A 20,979-nucleotide genomic window follows, 5' to 3' on the forward strand; every position below is an offset into this window, starting at 1 on the left:
GCCACACCTACTATTTCTTATTATTTTTTCATTTTCATTTTTTCTCTTTCCTTGACTTTATCACTCATGTGGGTCTATATTTTTGGGGGGAGGGGTATTATGTTTATTTTTCTTTTTTTAGATTTTGCAAAGCAGTGGGGTTAAGTGGCTTGCCCAAGGTCACACAGCGAGGTAATTATTAAGTGTCTGAGGTCACATTTGAACCCAGGTACTCCTGACTCCAAGGCCGGTGCTCTATCCACTGTGCCACCTAGCCACCCCCTATGTTTACTCTTAAACAAGAATATTTTAGTAATGTATGAAAAACAATATTTGTACAAAATAATAAATAAGTTTAAAAAAATTTTTCAAAAATTATTTCCCCTCCAAACTCCTCAATATAGCCACACTGGCCTTCTCTCTATTCCTCATAGATAAGAGGCTATCTCTCATTTCTGTGCCTCTGCAATGCCTTAATCCATACCTGGAATTCTCTGCCACTTTACCTTGGCTCCAATGAGTCTTCTGTAAAAATCAAACACCATATTCTGCAAGAAGCCTTTCCTGATCTCCTCAATTGGTACTTAAGTTTGTTCACTTTATATTTACATTCATTTTATATTTATGAATTACATATACATATATATATATATATATCCATACACACATATATTACCTCCTAAACCAGACCTCTTGGGTAGGAGGCCCAGTCTTTGTCCTGGAGGTTTCTATCTCTGTCCTTGAAATCCCAGTTTCTGGCACACAGTAGGTACTTTATAAATGTTTGATTAATTGATTTAGAGCAGGGTCTTTGTGGCCTACAGAGCAGTGTAAAAAGGCAATTCAAAGGCCAAGAGAAGAGACAGAGAGGAGATTTTGTGGAAAGTAATCAAGAAAAATAGAGAGAAAGTTTATCAATACTGGAGGGACAGACCACAGGGGAACACAAAAGAATCAAATATAAATATTTCTTTTGTCCATCATCCCTTTCATCCCTCCCCTCATTAGTGTAGACTTCCCCTTTGACTCTTCACCTGGCCTCCTCACCTTCTTGGGGGAAAAGACACCCACAGTCCCCCCATCCTCTCGTACAGCCACACCCATCTCTGCCAGCAATGCTTCCCTGTGGGTAAGGAAAAAGATACTCAGATTGCTTCTCTTTTGCTCACCCTGCTCTTCTCCATAGGAAGAACCCAATCCCTAATTCCTCCCTTTCTAGGAAACCTGGATAGCCAGACTGCATAAGCCCATACCTCTCCATTCTCAGGGCTTCTGTCTTACGTAGCTTCTCCTCCCACGTTTCATTCAACTCTGCAATGATCTTTTCTGTCTCCTAGAATCCATGGAAGATAATAGGTCAGCACATCCCCTGACAAACATCTCTCATGCATTAAAGCCCCAGCTTCTTCCCATTCCAAGAAGTGGTGTTTCCTGTCCCACCAATTGATGGACTCCCAGTTTCTTGCCTGTAGTCTCTCCATAGCTTCCTCAGGTCCAATATGGGATTCAGCATTGGAAGAAAATGATGACTCCAGCTCCCCATTGTGAACTGGGGGACCCAAAGGTGAGTCTGGAGCAGGTGGAGATGACAGAGCTGGCACGTCAGTCCTACAGTTTCCCTCTTCCAGCTTTGCAACTAGAACAGAAAAAGAGGCAAAAGGGAATTATTTTGAAAAGACAGAAATACTATGAAACATAAGGAGCAAGAATCTTTCCTACAGCTGCTCGTCAACAATTCAGCACTTGAAGTTCCTAAGCACTACTTCAACAGGGATGATACATTGACTCCCTGCCCTCAAAGAGCCTCTGTTTTCTTGGGAAGATGTATGTCCAGATATAAGTAAATACAAAGTAATCTAAGGAAAGGAAGAACACAAACTGGAGGAATGAAGTAAAATTTCAAGGTCAATGACATCTGAGTTGGACAATAAAATTTTGAGAAAGAGGAGTGAGGTGAGCTAAGGGACTAGGGAATGGCTTGTGACAAAGGATTAAAAATAGGAAATGGCATATTAAATTCAAGGGATAGCTAGAGGGAGAGTTTGATTGCAATTACAGAATATTAAAGAGTAATATGAAATATCAAGTCTGTAATAGGTTGGTACCAAGTTATGCAGGGTTTTAAATACCAGGCTGAGATGTCTAAATTGCATCCAAAAAAAAAAAGGTAGGAAAATACTTAAAATTCTTTTTAACTGTAAGGTAATATGATCATCCAAGACTATTTTGACAATTCTGTGAAGGATGAATTGAATAGGCAAGAGAGAGGAAACAGAGAAACCAATTAGGTTATTTTAATAGTTCAGATATGAGGGCTTAAACTAGAGTAATAATTGTGTTGAAAGAAGGAAAGGGATGGAATAAAGGAAAGCAATATCACTAACACTTGGCAACTGATTAAATATAAAATTGAGGGATGACTCTAAATAAGAAAGATGGTGATGTATATCCTCAATAGAAAGAGTCAAGTTTGGCATGGGGAAGATTGGGGGATGGGGACAAGGAGAAGAAATGATGTTCCTCCAACCCCATTTGAATATCTCCAAGGACAGAAAGCTCACTGATCACTTCATTAAGTAGTTCAATCCAATCATACCACTACTGAATAACTCTATTAGAAAATGTTTTTAATATTATGCCTAAATCCTCTCCCTTATTAGAATTTGCTCATTGGTTCTGCCCTTTGAAATAACAGGGAATAAACCCACTCTCTCTCTGCTACAAGTTGTATTTCTAAGGGTAGAGATAGGAATGATTATGGCAACTAGGTGGTACAGTAGATAGGTTACTAGACCTGTAGTCAGGAAGACCTGGTATAAATCCTCTGACACTTAGCTATGAAACTCAGATCTTGTCACTTAACCTCTGCTTGCCTCGGTTTTCCCATCTGTAAAATGTTTTGAGGATTTAAATGAGAACCTTGAAGATCTTTATCAATTATGTTATCATCATTATTGTTAATACTGTGGCATGTGAAAAGAACAAGACAATTTTGTATCCCCCTTAGTCTTTTCTTCTGGACTTGCTCCAATTTATCAATATTCCTTTAAAAATAACTCAAAATTGAATATGATATTAGAAAACTGATCTAACCAGGATAAAATATAAAACCTTCCTATGTTCTGGACTCTATACACTTCTTAAAATTCCCAGATAATTTTCTTAACAATTGTTGCCAAGCAGGTGTCTAATCTTATACAGGTGACTTTTGAAATTTAACTACAGGAATTCAATTTATCCCTATATTGTCTTGCTGGTTGGTCCTAGAATTCTGGTCTATCATGATAATTCTGATTCCTAGCTATGAATTTGATACATTTACACATTTTGAGCACTTTTCCCATGTCTTATGTAAATAAATATTTGTTGAATTTAATTCATCCAAAACATGAGCAATAATAAGGAACACTGACCACATACAGATGAGGAATCTGGTAGTAAGTAAATAATGGAACCCCAGTTCCCAACCTCCCTGTCCCCTATACCTCCCAGAGCAGAGGCTGAGAGCCCCTGGGCCAGCAGCAAGTCTCGGAGCCGGGCTACCTCCTCCTGTAGCTCTCTGATCAGTCGTGCATTGGGGTCCTCATTGATAACTGCATTACATCGGATCTGCTTGGTGCGGTCTGCATATCTGGGGCAGGGAAGGAGGGTCAGGGTAGCCTAGACTTCAGCCAGCTCCCTTTTATTGATCTGTTTGACTGTCTGCATCTCTAACTCTTCCAATCAGTGAATAGCAAGGGCACTATAGAATCCTTAAATCAGGGTCCTAAGCAACTATCCCTTAAATCCCTGGTTTCCCCTGCCTGTCCATCTGATGCCTTCAGTGTCCCAGAGTCCCAACCTGAGGGTGCTGAGTGTCTCTTCATAGTTGATGTCTGCAGGGCTTAAAGCTGCAATCATTGCCGTGCGTGAATTTCCTCCTGAGAATAAAGGAAAGGAGCCACTGGGGCTGAATTTCAAAAGGGGTCCAGCTGGTGAACCTAAGAGCCATAGTGGAGCAGGGCACTTGGGGATGGAGAATGGGAATTTTAAAAAGAATTATGAAGTTAATAGAGTCTTGGTGATAATGAAAGAACTGTGAAATCCTAGTGAAGGTCATGAGCTTAATGGGAAGTATGGAAAATGACTAAGTCATAATAAGGGCAGCCCAGAAGCTGATCCAAAAGAGAGTATTATAATCAATGATATGACAGGTTCAATAAAAGTAGGGGAAGGTAACATAAAGAAATATGAGGGATAGGAGCTCTCACCTAAATTCTCCTTTAGTAGCCAGGTAAGCACAGAATCCCTATAAGGGATGAAATCTGATTTCCGCTTCTTTGATTGCTAGGGACAAAAAGAATGAACAAGGGAGGATGAGATGGAAATTCTTCCACCAATATAATTTCCTCTTTTTCCAATAATTATCCAAGTCTCACCATCTCTGCTAGGGCTGAGATCACTTTTCCTAATGTGGTCAGGGACTTATTTATATTGGCACCTTCCTGGAAGAGGAAGAAAATTATATGGACAGTGAGATGGTCCCTGAATTATTCCTCCCACCACCCCCAAGAGAACCTCCTTCACCCCCACCTTCTTCCTGGATCTCCTCAAACCACACTGTCAGAAATGGATCTCTTCCCATGACATGTCCTATGTCTCCAAGTTCCTTCTCACCTTCAGTCGCATGCCCCGGGCCCCTGAAGAATCAGCTCGTTCACTCCCAGCCAGATCCACCAAACTAATTTTACTGACCTATATGTCAGAAGTTAAAAGAAGAGAATGCAAGTGATGAATTAGGCCAGGGGAAAGAAGAAAGGAAAGAAAACCAAAGAGGAAGCATGATGGAACTACCCAGCACTCAGGCAACTACTCAGTGTATGGAGGAAAGGGGCCTGTCTACAGGTATATTATTCATTTTTTTTCTTTTTGAAGGAAGTATTGGAAACCAGAAGAAAAACAATCAGGATCAAAGTGATATATTCTTTCCAATAAGGTAGGGAAAGGAAAAGTGATGAGTCCTAGGATGAAGAACAAATGATGAGAAACACAAAGAGGAGACAGAAAGCCCCACCTTCTCTGTGTCCAATCCTGAGAACTGGTCGTGGCAACGCTGGGTAAAAACAATGGTGAAGACAGCATGGGAGCGGCTACTGGTCTCATTCATGTTGGTGGCAGCCACTGTCCTGAAGAAGGGGAAAAGGAAGGGTTTGGGATCCAGCCTAACCAGTCTTAATCCTTTTCCTAGATTCAGGCATTTAGAGCTTCAGGTTCATACTTCCTTTCCCTCCGAGGCTATTCCCCTTCAGCCTCCCTTACCGGGCCTTATTGCCACAGTCCATTAGATCAGCGATGTCAGCATAGGAGGTAACTGCCAACTTGGACAGGTCCTGAACATAGGGACCCAAGATGGGGTGCTCTCGTACCCGCAGTCCACCCCTACTCTTGGGGTTCAGAAGATCCCGGACACGTTCACAATAGATCTCCATGTAGCTTACCTAAGATAGGAGGGCACAATGATTCTAACTTGCTTCTCTGTCCCACCTAACCTAGTTCTATGTCCCCCAGAGACTTAGGCATTCAATTTCTCCAAGTCCTTTTCTCACCTCCACAGAGAAGGACAACTGAGTATTCTGGTTCTCATTAACCCGGGAGAAGAGGTCTTCACAGAGCTGAAAGGAGGAACAATAGCACCATCAACATAAAGAGCAGTGGCCGACCTCATCATACCACATTAATCCCCACAAACTCCCCCAAGAAAAGGAACTGAGCTCTAGCACCCAATCTTCCCCTTCCCATTTTGAGAGTTCATGCTCTCCTTCTACCCTAAGGCCAAGAGTCTAAACTCTCCAGAGTCCCTTGGATCTGAGCTCTCTAATCCTCTCCCTTGTCCCTGAAACCTCTCCTTCCCTCCCCAAACCAGATACTTGTGTTCTTTGTTATGGACTTTCCTCAGGAACTCATGGATCCCCCATCTCAGATCTCCCTGGGATATCTGAGGGACGTACCTGAGGCACAATGCCTTGTTGCCCAGGCTCCTGCCGCCCCATCATGGTATATGATTTTCCAGCACCTGTCTGCCCATAGGCAAAGATGCAGACATTATAGCCCTCGAAGGCATGAAGTAGCATCTCTTCTCCGATATCCTGATACACTTGAAGCTGCGATGCAAACTGAGGGTCTTCTGCCTGAGAACGATGAAGAACAGAGAAATAAGGTAGCAGGGCAAGGAAGAGATGAGAATCAGAAGTTTTGGACTTCAGTTTCCAGGACTCAAGCATCTCATCCTTCAGTCCCAATTCCCACCCAGAACCCTACCTTTCCCAGGACTTTCTCACTTCCCAAAGGCCTATTTCCCACCCCTCATTCTTCCCTCCCCTGTTCCCATGATGGTCTCCCATGTGATCTACTCTCCCTATCAAATAAGTAACCTTACCGAGGTGTGGGACCAGTAGGAGTAATCAAAGGTGAAGCTTTTGGGGGCATCCTTGCTCTGCTTGGGGTTGGTGATGGCTAGCAAAAGGAAACGAGGTAAGGAAAGCTCCCAGGCTCCCAACCCCACAACTACTTCCCCACATAGCCTCAGCCCTTGGATCACTCTGTCCCAGTTCACAGCTCCCATTTAAAATTCCCCAACCCCCTCTAGTCAGTAGAGCTAATTTTGGCTCCCTAAGACCTGCCTTCTCACTGAGCTGCCTCCCTGATTGGGCAATGAGGGCTGCAGGCCAACATTCCTCACCCTCCCCCCCACCCCCACCCCCACCCCATGGCCCAGAGAACACACAAGAGAAAAGACTGCTCCCACCCCCACCCTATGCTCACCTAAAGCCCTCCCATTGCCTCTAGTGGGCATGTCCAATGTCCTCCAGCCTTCCCCGATCCCAGAAATCCCCGTCAGTGCCCCTGGGACTCACTCACAGGTGGTGTTGCCCTGCATGCTGACCACACACTTGGCATCATGGCTGCTCTCTCGGGCGTTAAAGGGTCGTACCCTCACAGCAACCTTCACTGAGGCACCTGCCATGGCCCTAGAGACTCCCACCCCACTCAGCTGGAAAATGGAAAGGGAAGATGGTACAGGTAGAACCAAGAAGAGAAGAGGTGATAATCTCACCATTTCACCCTGTCAGGGGCCCAAATGTGTCCTATCTTTCCCAACCTTCCAGTCAGACATGTCCTCAGAAACCCATTTTCATCTCCCTGATTCTTTCCCTTATCTTGTGCCCTTTCCTCTTTCCCTCCCCTGTACAATTTTCTTTCTCTCCCCTTTACAACTCCCAAAGCTTTTACCTGGTGTCCTGGCCCCAAGTTGGGGGTGCTGTGTTGCCTCTGGCTGCCACTGGCCTGTGTAAGGGGGACCCCATCCTATGATTTGGGCCTAGTTGCTCCTGGGCTGTGGGGGACAAAGGGATAACACTAGGCTATAGGGAATATTGGATGGAAACCCCTGAAATTCCTAGGTTCTATCTAGGGGGGCATGGCTAGGCTGGTAGGAGGGTAATGGAGAAGACTAAGTGTCTAATAGTCTAGTAAGTTTTGTCCAAAGTGAAACCAACAACTTGAGGAACTATCCAAAAACAGTCAATAAAGGCAAGGATACAGAAACCCCAGGGAGAGATGTGATTTGGGAAAGACACTGAATGAAAAGATGTAATGAAAAATACAGTGAAACAAAAGGGAATAAGTAAATAATTAAGATGGGATTAGAGTCACTCAAGGGAAGAATTCTGAAGTAGATAGCAAATGGGACACAGGAAGAAACTGAGAAAAACACAGAGAAACCTATAACTAACTTCCTATTCTGAAGATTTTTTTATCTCATTTGCCTGATCAGTTGATAATAATTAATCAATACTGAGCTAAGCCCAGAGGACACAAAAGAAGGAAAAAAACTGTTATCATCAGAGTTCACCTTCTAATGATAAAGACAATTATGTATATACAAGATATATAAAGGGCAAATTGGAAGTAACCTCAGAGAGAAGGCACTAGCTTTAAGCCAACATGAAAGAAATTTGTGCATATCTATCTATCTATCTATCTATCTATATACATATATAAATTACACATATGTAACAGCCCACCTGCCCATTTCCAAATGTAAATGTAGAAAGAAAAAGGTGAGACAGAGAAATACTCAGCTCCTGGAATCTGGGATCCAAACATCCAAACATTCTTCAAGTTCACCTTGCCCCCCCCAGAACTCCAGCTCTTCCTTTCCAGGACAATGAAATTGAGAGGGTGGGGCCATCCTGTTTCCCTACAATTCTTGAGGGAACCTGGATGGTGCTCTTATCAAGAATAGGAAAGGGAGGATGAGCTAATAAAAGGATGCTTGGGTATCTAGATACCTGAGTCCTCCAAAGAGGAAACAGCCTACCTAAGTCCACCCCCAGATCCAGGACGCAAACATCCAACATCTTACTGTCTAGAAGGTATCAGGCCGCAGCCCAGGAATGTGGATGAGCTGGTGCTTACACCCTGGGAGGAGAGAGGCTGAGCCAGCCTACGCCCATACAGGGCAAGGGCAGGGAGGGCAAGAGGGTTACTGATTCTGAGGTTTTTCTCTTCACACCCAAGACCCTATTTACTCTCTGCTTCTGGCTGGGCCTTACCTCCAGGTCTAGAGGCTGGGAGACGGCCTGTCTGCACCTTGACAGAGAGTTCTCAACAGATCCCAGCAGCTCCCTCAGAAGCGCACCCTGACCTGTAACTCCCACTGGGGAAAGGAAGAGGGGGCGTTGGTGGGGATACTGGGGTACAAGGCAGCACACAGCAAGGCCTGAGTGGCCTCTTGGGCGGGCAGTCATGGTAGAAAGTGGGCCATGAACGGGCGCCCGGGGGCCGGGGCCGGGGCCGGGGCCGGGCGCTCAAAGCAGTCCGGCCTAAGGTGGAGGACGCAGGAAAAAGAAACGCAAACTGCGGGGCACAAGGGCCAGCGGCCCCACGGCCAGGCAGCGCGGGGCGGGAGGAGCCGCCCCCGGGCCCCCGGGCCCCCGGGCCCCCGTGCCCGCCCCGAGGCCCAGGCCGGCCCGCTCGGCGCCCCGCGCTGAGTAACGCGCCGGGAATCCCGCCCCCCGCCCGCTCCGGCCTTGTCTCCTGGCCCAGCGGGCCCTGGGCCGGGCCCCGGGGGTCTTCCCCGCCACGCCCGGGCCCGGGCCCAGTGCTCCCCGGCAGCCGCGGGGGCTCACCTCGGCTCCCCTCCTCGTCCTCTCGCCCTCCTCGTCCCGGGCCCGCCGTCCCCGGCCGGCTGCTCGGCTTGCACCGGGCCGCGGGGGGCAGCGCGGGGCGCGGGCGCGGAGCGGAGCGGAGCTGCAGCGCGGCTGCGCCCGGCCCGGCGGCTGCGAGCGCCCCGCGAGCCAGGGCCGGGCTGACGGGGGGCGGGGCGGGCCGGGCTGACGGGGGGCGGGGCGGGCCCGGCTGACGGGGGGCGGGGCGGGCCCGGCTGACGGGGGGCGGGGCGGGGCGGGGAGGGAGGGCCCGGCGCGCGCACACGCGCGATGAGGACCGGCTACTCCTCTGGTTAAAAGGGCGATGCGCCCCGCGGCGGGAGCCGACCTGGAGAACGCCGACAGAGCTGGGGCGGGGTGCCCGGGCCCGCCGAGGAGGGGAGGGGATGGCATCGCGCCCCCCGCCCTTCAGGGCGCCACCTGGCGGGGCCTTCTCCTCCAGCCCCTGCCAAGCTTCCCCTGCCCGGTCCCGCCGCCCCCCGCCAGCCGCCCGCGCTGCTGCCGTGAGCCGGGGCCGCTTCCTTCTGCAGCTCCCCATCCCCCGCGGCCCAGGCACGCTGGCCGCCACGAAGGGCTCCTCCCGCAACCTTCCGTGAGGCACACAGTGCAGGTATTCACACCTTGGGGGTGGTTTCTTGTTTCTTTTGTTTTTTCATTTTTTGCAAGGCAGTGGGGTTAAGTAAGGAGCCCAGGGTCACTAAGTATTGTCTGACGTGAAATTCGAACTCAGGTCCTTCTGACTCCAGAACCAGTGCTACATACAGCCGCTCCACCACCTAGCTGATTAGAGTATGATTTCTTTACAATTCTCCAGTTGACCCTTGTGGTCAACCCCCCACCCCACCCCACCAACTCCTTTGTTAATCTTAATGGCTCCCAGGGGCGGCTAGGTGGCACAATGGATAGAGCACGGGCCCTGGAGTCAGAAGGACCTCAGACACTTCATAATTACCCAGCTGTGTGGCCTTGGGCAAGCCACTTAACCTCATTGCCTTACAAAAAAAAAACAACTAAAAAAGAATCTTAATGGTTCCCAACCCATCTCTTGGTTGTCTACAAGTGCTCCTCTGTCCATTTAAATTGTTCTTTATACTCCTAGTTGTTCCCAATTACCCCTGTCCATTTTTATCTCCTACTGGCTTTTCTACCCACCCTTAACTTTCTCTAACTGACCCATTAACTCCCCCATTAATTCATCAAACTTCCTTATCTCCCATTCTAGGTGGTATTTCCATTTGCCAACAGATCCCAAATACAAATTCTGTACCAGTACCTATACCCGAAATGTAAATTCTGACACTACCCTTCTCCTCCTCTTACCTGGCTGCCCTCTAACTCTCCCCAATTGCCAATTTAGTGCTGCCTGCAACCTTTCTTTTCCTATTTTTGTATTTGTGACTTCAACTGATACCTACATTGGTTCCTCCAAGTTGCCCTATCCTCCCCCTCATCCCAGTAGTACACATTCATATACAGCTACTCCATAGCCCAGCCCAGCCCAGCAACCAGTACAATACTCTATTTTAGGAAGTTAGAGACCTTCCTCTAGCCACCCCTTCCAACTTCTTCACATGCCCCCTGAGGGAACAAGGGCCAAGCTAGGAGATTCTACCACAAAGTGACTTCATCCTGCTGCTAAAGTCAGTCTAATCCATAACTTTAGATAAGAAAACAAGCTAGAACTTTCTCAGATTTAGCCTTCAATCTCCTACTAATCCTGTCTCCTAAAGGAAGACCAAGCCACCAAAGCAGCTTCTAACTGCCACAGTCTAATTTCCCAAAGGAGATGTAAAGAACCTCTGCTGCAAAGACTAACTTTCCCTTTGTCCTCAGACCTTCCATTTCTTGCACTAATCTCAAGCTTTTGGAGGGAAAAGGAATAGTGAAATAGGTCCTAAAATCTAACCATCTACCTTCCACTTCTTGTTCCCAACCAATTTCTAGCCTCTTCTGAAAAAGGGATTGGCATCTTCCACTCACCTCTGGTTATACCCTACAACATCTCAGTGAGTCTGAACCCCTGCAAATCTTTGTTCCATTCCTCATCCCCCAATTCTTTATTCCCATCCCCCTCAACCTTCTCACTCCAAAGTTCGACCCCTTCTGCTGTACCTCTGGAATGCCTATTCTTTATTTTAAATCTTCCATTCTCTCCCTCCCAATCTTCTAGCTGTTACTAAAATCTGATCCCCCCCCCCCCCACCATGACACAGCCTACTTGGCTTCCTTTCCAGGTCTAGCTGCACCTTCAGTCTCAGCTCATTGATTGAGGCAGGTGAGTTGGAATACTCCTTACTCATATTACCACTTCCAAATCTTTTCCCCTAACTGTATCATCCAGAAACAACCCCCTTTTGAAGTTTATACAATTCATATCTACTGCACAATAAAAATCCTGGTAGCTGCTGTCTACAGTCCTCCAAATCACTCCCCTTCCTTCCTTAATAAGTTTGGTACCTGGGTTCACAATTTTTCTCTTTTCCCCAATCTCTGCCCTCATACTTGGAGACTTCAATATACCTCTTGCCATCACCTTCATGTTCAAGAATTCCAAATTACTTTATCTACTTATTATCTAGAAGATTTCTACCTCTTTCTACCTTCCCCTACTAGACTCTGTTCTTTGTCCACACCATGACCTTCATCTCTTGACTCCTCAATTCTCTTTTAGATCATAAACCCTGTACTAATCATTTCTCCCCCCATTTTTCCCACAGTTGCTATTACTAGCTGTACTTCCACTCTATTTCTCCCCACTATCATTTATTCCATTCTCTCTCTCTCTCTCCTTTTATCCTGGCCCTGTCCAAAAGTGTGTTGAATCTGAGTACCCTCTCCCTCCATTTTCCCTCTCTTCTATCACCTGTTCCCCCTCCCCTCCCCCATTCCCCTTCATCCCATCCCTTTCCTCCCATCCTTCTCCAGGGAAAGATAGAATTCCTCACCATATTAAGTGTGTATGTCATTTCCTCCCTCAGCCATTTCTGATGAGAATGAAGGCTCACTTATTGCCCCTTGCCTTCCCCACCTCCACTCATTGAAAAAGCTTTTTCTTGACTCTTATGAAAAATCTCTCAGCTTCTTCTTCATCTCCTTTTCCTTCCTCCCATCACCCATTGACTCCATCCCTTTACCACATCATACCATTATATTCAGCTCCTTCCTATGTCCTATCTATGTATGCTCCTTCTAACAGTTCTTATAAATGAGAAAGTTCATATGAGTTATCAATATCTTCTTCCCATGCAGGAATACCAACAGTTCAACATCATCAAGTTCCTCAGAGTTAGTCCCTCTCTTCCACTTCCTCTGTGGTTCATCAGAGTCCTGTACCTGGAGATCAAACTTTCTATTCAGCTCTGGTCACATCAATAGGAAAGTTTGAAAGTCCCTGTTTCATTGAAAGTTCATCTTTTCCCCTAAAAGAGGATGTTCACTTTTGTTGGGTGGTTGATTCTCGGTTGTAAACCAAGATCTTTTGCCTTCTGGAATAACATTCCAATCCCTACGAGCCCTTAATTTAGATGCTGCTAGATCCTGTGTAATCCTGACTATGGAGCCTCAGTAGTTGAATTGTTTGTTTCTGGCAGTTTTTAGAATTTTCCCTTTGATTTGGGAGTTTGGGAATTTGGCTATAATATTCCTGGAAGTTTTTCTTTTGGGATCTCTTTCAGGGTGTGACTAGTTAATTCTCTCAATTTCTATTTTACCCTCAGCTTCTAGGATCTCAGAGCAATTTTGTAGTATTATTTCTTGAAAAATGAAGTCTAGGCTCTTCTCCTGATCATGACTTTCAGATAATCCAATAATTTTTAAATTATTTCTTCTGGATCTGTTTTCGAGATTGGTTGTTTTTCCAATGAGATATTTTACATTTTCTTCTAATTTGGGGCTTTTTTTGGAAGAGTTTTATTTCTTCCTGGGTTTTTTTTTTTTTTTTTTAGGTTTTTGCAAGGCAATGGGGTTAAGTGGCTTGCCCAAGGCCACACAGCTAGGTAATTATTAAGTGTCTGAGACCGGATTTGAACCCAGGTCCTCCTGACTCCAGGGCCAGTGCTTTATCCACTATGCCACCTAGCCACCCCTCTTCCTGGTTTCTTGCAAAGTCTTCAGTTTCCTTTAGTTCAATTTTGCATTTGAAGGAATTATTTTCTTCAGAGAGCTTTTTTATCTCCTTTTCCAGCCAGCCAATTCTGCTAAAAAGTATTCTTCTCCTCATTTGCTCTTTCTTTTGCTTTTTCCATTAGGCCTAAACTGGTTTTTAACATATTATTTTCTTCAGTATTTTTTTGTATATCTTTCACCAAGCTTTTGATTTGGTTTTCATGATTTTTCTGCATCGCTCTCATTTCTCCTCCCAGTTTTTCCTCCACCTCCCTTAATTGCTTTTCAAAGTCTTTTTTGGACTCATCCATAGGCTGAACCCATTTTCTATTTCTCTTGGAGGTTTTGGATATAGAAGCTTCGATTTTGTCATCATTTGCATATATGTTTTGATCTTCCATGTGACTAAAGTAATTCTCTATGGTCAGATTTCTTCTTTTTCTGTTATTTACTCATTTCCTCAGCCCAGACTAATTTACAGCACTTCCAAAGCTTGGGGGTTGTTTTTTTGGGGGGTGGGGACACTCCAATGGGATCATTATTCTTATGCTCTCTAGTCTGTGTTATGATGTGTAGATGACCACAGCACTACCCTCTGCCCTGGGGCTATAAGGAGATATCCAGCTTGGTTATTTAGTATGGAAGCCCAAACTACAATATGTGAGTGTAGGCAAACAGCAGAGTCTTACCCCAGGGAGAGCAGAGAAATCTCTGTAGACTTCCCTTACTGTCTCTGAGGGTGCAAGCTGCTTTCTCCAGATTCTCGCTGCAGATTTTGTGGCCATGCTTCTCACTCCACACTCATTCTGGTGGGGCAGAGTTCTCTTACCACCCCTTCAAGCTGTTGCTGGTGATCTCTGGGCTGGGCTGGGCTTGACATTTTAAACGTAACATGTACAAAATAGAACTCATTATCTTTTCCTCTAAACCCTTCTCCCCTCCTAACCTCTCTTTTACTTTTGGGCAATACTAGCCTCTTGGCTCTCAACCTAAGTGTAATCCTCAAATCCTCACTATTCCTTAATCCCTATATTTATTCGTTGCTAATGGATTTTATTTTTGCAACATCTCTGGAATATTTCTCCTTTTTCTCATCTTATACTGTCACCCATTCTAGTGCAAGCCCTCATCACCTCAGCCTGTACTATTATTGGTAGATCTATCTGCCATGAGTCTCTTCTCATTCCAATCCATTTTTTTTTTTTTAGGTTTTTGCAAGGCAATGGGGTTAAGTGGCTTGCCCAAGGCCACACAGCTAGGTAATTATTAAGTGTCTGAGACCAGATTCGAACCCAGGTACTCCTGACTCCAGGGCCAGTGCTTTATCCACTGTGCCAATCCATTCTTTAGCCATTAGAGTGATTTTCCTAAAGTACAGATTTGACCACCTCACCTCCCTACTCAACTCTAGTGTCTCCCTATTATGTCAAGATAATATTAAAAAATCCTCTGACATTCAAAGCCTTTCAGTAATCTTCATCCCACTACTTTCCCTTTTCTGATCCAATGACACTGGTCTCCAAGTTGTTCCATGAAGGGGAAAAAAAAAAAGGTCCAGGTCTCAGGTCCAGGAAGTTTTCTTTTCTAATCCACCATGCCTGGAATGCACTCCCTTCTCATCTCTGCCTACAGGCTTACTTTTAAGTACCATCTAAAATGATAACTTTTACAAGAAGTCTTTCCTAACCCCTCTTAATTCTAGTGCCTTACCTCTTTCATCACTTCATTTTTCTATATATAGGTAGTTTGTACAGGGTTGTTTTGTTGTTTTTTTTTTTGCTTTTTATATTTCCCATTAAACTGTGAGCTCCATGAGGGAAAGGATTGACTATCTTTTACTTCTTTTTGAATTTCCAGTCCCTAGCACTTAATAAATACTTATTAACTGATCCTATTCTATTCAGATATAAGGTATTTAGAAGGTATTTTCTATGTGAATAAGAAAAACTCCTGAGAAAGAACAATATCATAATCGATTATCTTACAATGTTGCTATTAATGTATATAATGTTCTCAATCTTTTGTGTATGAAAATTAATAAAATCCACTATGAATGTGTATGTTGTCCAATGTGCTTACATGAAGAAATACAATTTCTCAGATAAAGTTTGGGAGAAATATATTATTAAGAAGACCAAAGATAAAAACTGTTCCTCAAATCAATATACTGAGAAGACATGGTTCAAGGCAAAAGAATGAAAGAATGTGACTATTTTAGATCTGGGAAGGATATAATTGATAGGGTAGGAAGTTAAATAGCTACAGCCTGGGGCAATTAAATATGGACTGTTGGGTTTATATCTGAAAGAAAAGTGCATTTTGTGAGGATTTATTTCATCATAAGGTAAGACTTGAGTAGGCTCCGATTTGAGGGATTATTGGGAATAGTTGGGGAAAATAACTGAGAAAAGAACACTTGTAAAGGACCTCTGTGAAGATGTTAGTAAGACAATCTACTGTCAGGAAAATTTCAGCTAGTGTACTAGAAACTTGCTGATTGAAAAAATGCATTGCTTTAATAATTAATAAAAGACTGGAACTATTAGTGACCTCTTTGGAAAAAAGTCAAACACTGATCTATTGCTTTCTAGCATCATCTTCAGAGTGAAGAGATGAAACCTCTCAAAGTGCCTAGTTCTCCATTTTCCTCTCTGGTTTGAGAGGGGAACTCAGAGGGTAAAAGTTAGGCTTTGTATCTGTTTTATTATGAGCAGACATTAGGACCTAATTGGATAAAGCAGAATCCTGTTGAGTCGAGAAATGGAGTTAAATTTATAAGAATTCAGATCTTTCCCCGATTGATATATGGTCAAAAGATATAAACAGGCAGTTTTCAGATGAAGAAATTAAAGCTATCTATAGTCAGATGAAAAAAGTGTTCCCATTATTGATTAGAGAAAGGCAAATTAAAACAATTTTGAAGAACTACCTCACACATATCAGATTGACTAAAATGACAAAAGAGGAAAATGATCAGTGTTGGAAATGTGGGAAAACTGAGACATTAATGCACTACTGGAAGAGTTGTGACTGATCCAACCATTCTGGAGAGCAATTTGGAACAGTGCCCAAAGGGCTATAAAAAATGCATACCTTTTGCTCCAGAAATACCACTATTATGTATCCTAAAGAGATCATTAAAAAGAAGGAAAGACCTACAAAGTTTGAAAGTATTTATAGCAGCTCTTTTTGTAGTAGCAAAGAATTGAAAATTAAGGAGATGCCCATCAATTGGGGAATGACTGAACAAATTATGTTATATGAATGTTATAGAGTACTATTTTTCTGTAAGAAATCATGAGCAGGGGTGGCCAGGTGACATAGTAGATAAAACACCGGCCCTGGAGTCAGGAGTACTGGGTTCAAATCTGGTCTCAGACACTTAGTGATTGCCTAGCTGTGTGGCCTTGGGCAAGTCACTTAACCCCATTTGCCTTGCAAAAACCTAAAAAAAAAAAGAAATCATGAGCAGTCAGATCTTAGGAAAACCTGGAAAGATTTGCATGAACTGATGTTGTGAAATGAGCAGAGCCAGGAGAACATTAATAGCAACAGTGTGAGATGATCAACTAATATAGATGCAGCTCCTCTCAGTAATTCAGAGAGTAAGGACAGTCCTGAGAGACCTGTTATGTAAAATGCCATACACATCCAGAGGCAAAACTTTGGAGTCTGAATGCAGAACAATGCATACTATGTTCACTTTTAAAAACTTTTTTATGTTGTTTCTTTCTCTCCTTTTTTTCCCTTAGTTCCAATTCTTCTTTCATAACACAACTAATATGGAATATGTTAAACACAATTGTACATTTAAAACTTATAGGTAGAGGGGTGGCTAGGTGGTGTAGTGGATAAAGCACTGGCCCTGGAGTCAGGAGTACCTGGGTTCAAATCAGGTCTCAGACACTTAATAATTACCTAGTTGTGTGGCCTTGGGCAAGCCACTTAACCCCATTTGCCTTGCAAAAACCTAAAAAAACAAAACAAAACAAAACTTACAGGTAGAAAATGTAGAACTCTCAAAAGTTAGAAAAATATGGAACTCAAAAGCTTGCACAAGGATGAATGATGAAAACTATCTTTGCATGTAATTGGAAAAAATAAAAAGCTTCATTGGGAAAAAAAAAAGAGAGATGGATGGGCTTTGTCTGCATTGGAAACTAACCAGAGAGTTCTAGGGTGAGCTTTGCTTTGCTGTGAGAAATGACTGAGAGATGATTAGATAAAGCAGAATATTCTTTTTTTTTTAAGACCACAACATCAGAGAGGTAATGCCATGATAAGCATGTAAGTTGGTTTTGAGTGAGGGGGATGCCTGTGCTAAGTCACCAGCCTCATTTTCTCCTCTAGAGTCATCTGGGTCCAGTGAGATGGCCCTGGATGTAGGGCAATCAGCACCAAATGACTTGCCCAAGGTCACACAATTAGTAAGAGTCAAGTGTCTAAGGTTGGAACTTCCGTCCTCCTGAATCCAAGGTCAATGCTCTATCCATTGAGCCCTTTGATAAAGAAGAATCTTATTGAATGAAGAATGGATTTGTCTGAGATACAATATGAGTTGCCTGTAGTTGTCTGATTTAAGGTAATATCTCACAACAGCATAATACTTTCTTAGTGCCCTGTTAAGAATGACCATGACAGCTTGTCACAGTTTCATCACTGATTTAGCCATCAGTAGAGCAGAAAGGACTAGAAGGCTACCAACTATTCTTGAAGAGACCAAGAACATCAAGAGGTGTGAGTTGCCCCAAACAATGTACCTCTTTGTTAGATTTTATTTTTTTTTGGTTTTTGCAAAGCAATAGGGTTAAATGACTTGTCCAAGGTCATACAGTTAGATTATTATTAAATGTCTGAGGCCAGACTTGAACTCAGGTCCTCCTAACTACAAGGCCAGTGCTCTATCCACTTTGAGCTGCCCCTCCTTGCTAGATTTTTCTAAGTGTATGCCTACTTTCCTCCACAAAAATTGCACATTAATAGTTGTCTATGACATAAGTATATAAATGAATTGTGACATTTAGATTAGTCCTACATTTACCATGATGTTATCATCCTACATAACTATGATGTTATGATCATTTTTACTTTTTTTTAATTATTAAGTGTCTGTGTTTATGAGTTAATAGTGTCATGGTGACCGATATAGATGGGTAGCATCACCTGTGAGGCTCTGGATCTACAGTGTAGGTAGTATCTCCTCTACATAGGATTCTCTCTAGTATCCTAAAAGAGGATGAGTCATAATCACATGATAGTGGTTCTTTTTTAGGAACCCCAGACCCTCCACTGTGAGGTCAAGTTGGACTGAACAAGCCAGCTCAGAGAGTATTAATGAGGTTAGTCCCCAAGCCATGTGCCAGTCACACAAACATCCAAGTTCTCAACTCTCAGATCTGCCCTGACCCTATTATAGCCTTTTCTATAATTAATGCCTTATTTTTCTTCTTTTTCTGAAGATAGCCCCCAGTGCTGCATGCATGAGTTCAGAAGGAATGGACAATTTCATCCCTTTCTCAGTGAATCTTTGCTCTGCTGCAGGAATACTCTTGTTTGAGGTTGAGTATAGGGAGAAGGGCTGAAGGAACAAGTATAAAGTTTGTTTCCTATCAGTCAATCTGTCAATCAATATGTATTTATTAAGCAAACACTATATAGCAGGCAACACATTAAGTGCTGGAAATACAAAGAAGTAAAAAACAGTCCCTGTCTCCAAGGAGTTCACAATTTAATGGGGAAGACAAGTAAATAAGTATGCACAAACATGCTAAAGTAAAGTAAGGAAGTAAATAAGTAAACAGGAAATAAACAAGAAGGCAGGGAATACCTGATTTCATAGAGTCAAATTTAATCACTTGAGCTGAGAATTGGTACCAGGAAGTAATGAGAATGGTACTCAAATAGGGATTGATGACATTCCTTGCCAAGATTTTGCTTTCCATTTCCTGCAACTCTAACCTTAGTCATATTGAACACTATAACCTTGCTTTTGGGATGGAAATTCACAAACTTCCTTCCTTTACAATAGCTGACATGTATATGCTGCTTCATCACTCTAAGAACATTTTTTCTCATTCAATCATACCAACAATTCTGTTGGAGCATGTATTTTTTTGGGGGGAGGGGTTGGGAAGGGAACCAGACTTGTGATTTTCTTATCAAAGGAAGTCCCAAGGAGGAAACTCCCTTGTCCAGTGCAGATCAATAAATACCTACTCTGCATTTAATTATATTTTTTAAAAATATAATTTTTTTAATTTAAATACAAAATGAGAAAAAAATTCATGTACACAGTGGTACATAAAGGAGGAAAAACAATAAGCCTACATTTCATGAAATCCTATGTAATAAATCTTTTTTTTTTTAGGGTTTTTTTTTGCAAGGCAAATGGGGCTAAGTGGCTTGCCCAAGGCCACACAGCTAGGTAATTATTAAGTGTCTGAGGTCAGATTTGAACTCGGGTATTCCTGACTCTAGGGCCAGTGATCTATCCCCTGCACCACCTAGCTACCCCTATAATATAGTTTAAAGCCTGGTATTGCTCAATCTCCTTCTTTACAGTTTTTCTCTTAGTTTCTTTGAAATTCTTGACCATTTATTCTTCCAAATGAATTTTGTTATTATTTTTCTAATTCAGTAAAATATTTTTAGTAATTTAATTGGGATGACATTGTATAAATAGATTAGTTAGGTAAAACTGTCATGTTTTATTATATTGGCTTCATCTATGCATGAATAATGAATATTTTCCAATTATTTAAATCTGACTTTATATAAAGTGTTCTTTGTTTATGTTCATATATTTCCTGTGTCTGTTTTAGCAGATATTTTATACTGTCTAGTTCAATTAAATGGTCTAAAACAAACTATATACACAGAATATTTACCCTATTTTTCTCTTTTAATTACATCTATTTCAACTTACATTTTGTCTGAGATCATGATACCCCTACTTTTTTTACGTAATAAATTCTGCTCCAGCTCTTTATTTTATCTCTGTATATATAGCTCTCTCATTTTTATTGTTTCCTAAAAGCAACATCTTGTTGAATTCTTCTTTAATTTATTCTGCAACACATTTCTATTTTATTTTCATTCACATTCTAAGAAATAATTTCCCTCCATCCTATTTCCTCACTATCCTCACTCATCTAATTTAATTCTACCTCCTACCTATTAAATTAGTTGAAGTAACTCCAGCCAAACTCAGACAAGACACAGATTACCATTTTTTTCCCCTTTAGGACCTAAGGAAAAGCCTGGAGTTCTGAGATGTCACCAGGATCTGGGAGTACAGAATAACTAAGCCAAAGGAATATTGAGGACTGGGGGAAGGGGGGGGGCAGAAAACTAAGTGCTTAAAGGAATTGGAGACTTTGTAAACTATATATACATTGACAGTGTGAGAAGAGAGGGAACCCTAAAAGAAGGGGAAAGGTAGAATGGATGGTAGACGGGACACTTGAGTTTTGCAAAAGAAAAAGGACCTTTGGTAGGGGAGATATGGGACTTGAAAGTATGTCTGAACTCAATGGAAACTGAAGGATAGAGAGAGGCTGGGGAAGAGGGAAGAACCTCTGGATGTTGGGCCAGAATGCCAGAATTTCTTTAGGAAAGAAGAGTTATAGATGGAGAGATAAGAAGAGATGAGAACTGAACTGTGGTTTTTAGACAACTATCCCCTGAT

General features: G+C 42.9%; 1 protein-coding gene and 1 long non-coding RNA gene across 3 annotated transcripts in view; one reads left to right on the forward strand and one right to left on the reverse strand.

Annotated features, from left to right (window-relative positions):
• The window catches only part of KIF1C (kinesin family member 1C), a 31,733-nt gene extending 22,480 nt beyond the window's left edge, over positions 1 to 9,253 (reverse strand). Inside the window, exons 1-17 of one of the 2 annotated variants that reach the window (XM_074225393.1) lie at positions 9,150 to 9,253; positions 8,574 to 8,677; positions 7,249 to 7,351; positions 6,877 to 7,009; positions 6,395 to 6,471; positions 5,967 to 6,146; positions 5,565 to 5,630; positions 5,278 to 5,456; positions 5,033 to 5,144; positions 4,636 to 4,713; positions 4,398 to 4,463; positions 4,230 to 4,305; positions 3,821 to 3,899; positions 3,465 to 3,610; positions 1,446 to 1,615; positions 1,233 to 1,312; positions 1,027 to 1,102 (exon numbers count right to left, since the gene is read on the reverse strand). In XM_074225393.1, the coding sequence (XP_074081494.1) occupies positions 1,027 to 1,102; positions 1,233 to 1,312; positions 1,446 to 1,615; positions 3,465 to 3,610; positions 3,821 to 3,899; positions 4,230 to 4,305; positions 4,398 to 4,463; positions 4,636 to 4,713; positions 5,033 to 5,144; positions 5,278 to 5,456; positions 5,565 to 5,630; positions 5,967 to 6,146; positions 6,395 to 6,471; positions 6,877 to 6,982 (1,491 nt within the window). In that variant the 5' untranslated portion in view covers positions 6,983 to 7,009; positions 7,249 to 7,351; positions 8,574 to 8,677; positions 9,150 to 9,253. Of the gene's footprint in view, positions 1 to 1,026; positions 1,103 to 1,232; positions 1,313 to 1,445; positions 1,616 to 3,464; positions 3,611 to 3,820; positions 3,900 to 4,229; positions 4,306 to 4,397; positions 4,464 to 4,635; positions 4,714 to 5,032; positions 5,145 to 5,277; positions 5,457 to 5,564; positions 5,631 to 5,966; positions 6,147 to 6,394; positions 6,472 to 6,872; positions 7,010 to 7,248; positions 7,352 to 8,573; positions 8,678 to 9,149 lie in introns of those variants that run through there. The other variant, XM_074225394.1, reaches the window with a different exon arrangement.
• Positions 9,254 to 9,710: 457 nt separating this feature from the next.
• On the forward strand, positions 9,711 to 19,347 carry LOC141514505 (uncharacterized). Its single transcript, XR_012476043.1, has 3 exons — positions 9,711 to 9,798; positions 11,423 to 11,463; positions 12,438 to 19,347. It is a non-coding gene; the product is annotated as an uncharacterized LOC141514505 (long non-coding RNA).
• The last annotated feature ends 1,632 nt before the right edge of the window (positions 19,348 to 20,979 follow it).

Source organism: Macrotis lagotis, chromosome 2 (genome assembly GCF_037893015.1).
Source record: "Macrotis lagotis isolate mMagLag1 chromosome 2, bilby.v1.9.chrom.fasta, whole genome shotgun sequence".
Lineage (NCBI taxonomy): Eukaryota > Metazoa > Chordata > Mammalia > Peramelemorphia > Peramelidae > Macrotis > Macrotis lagotis.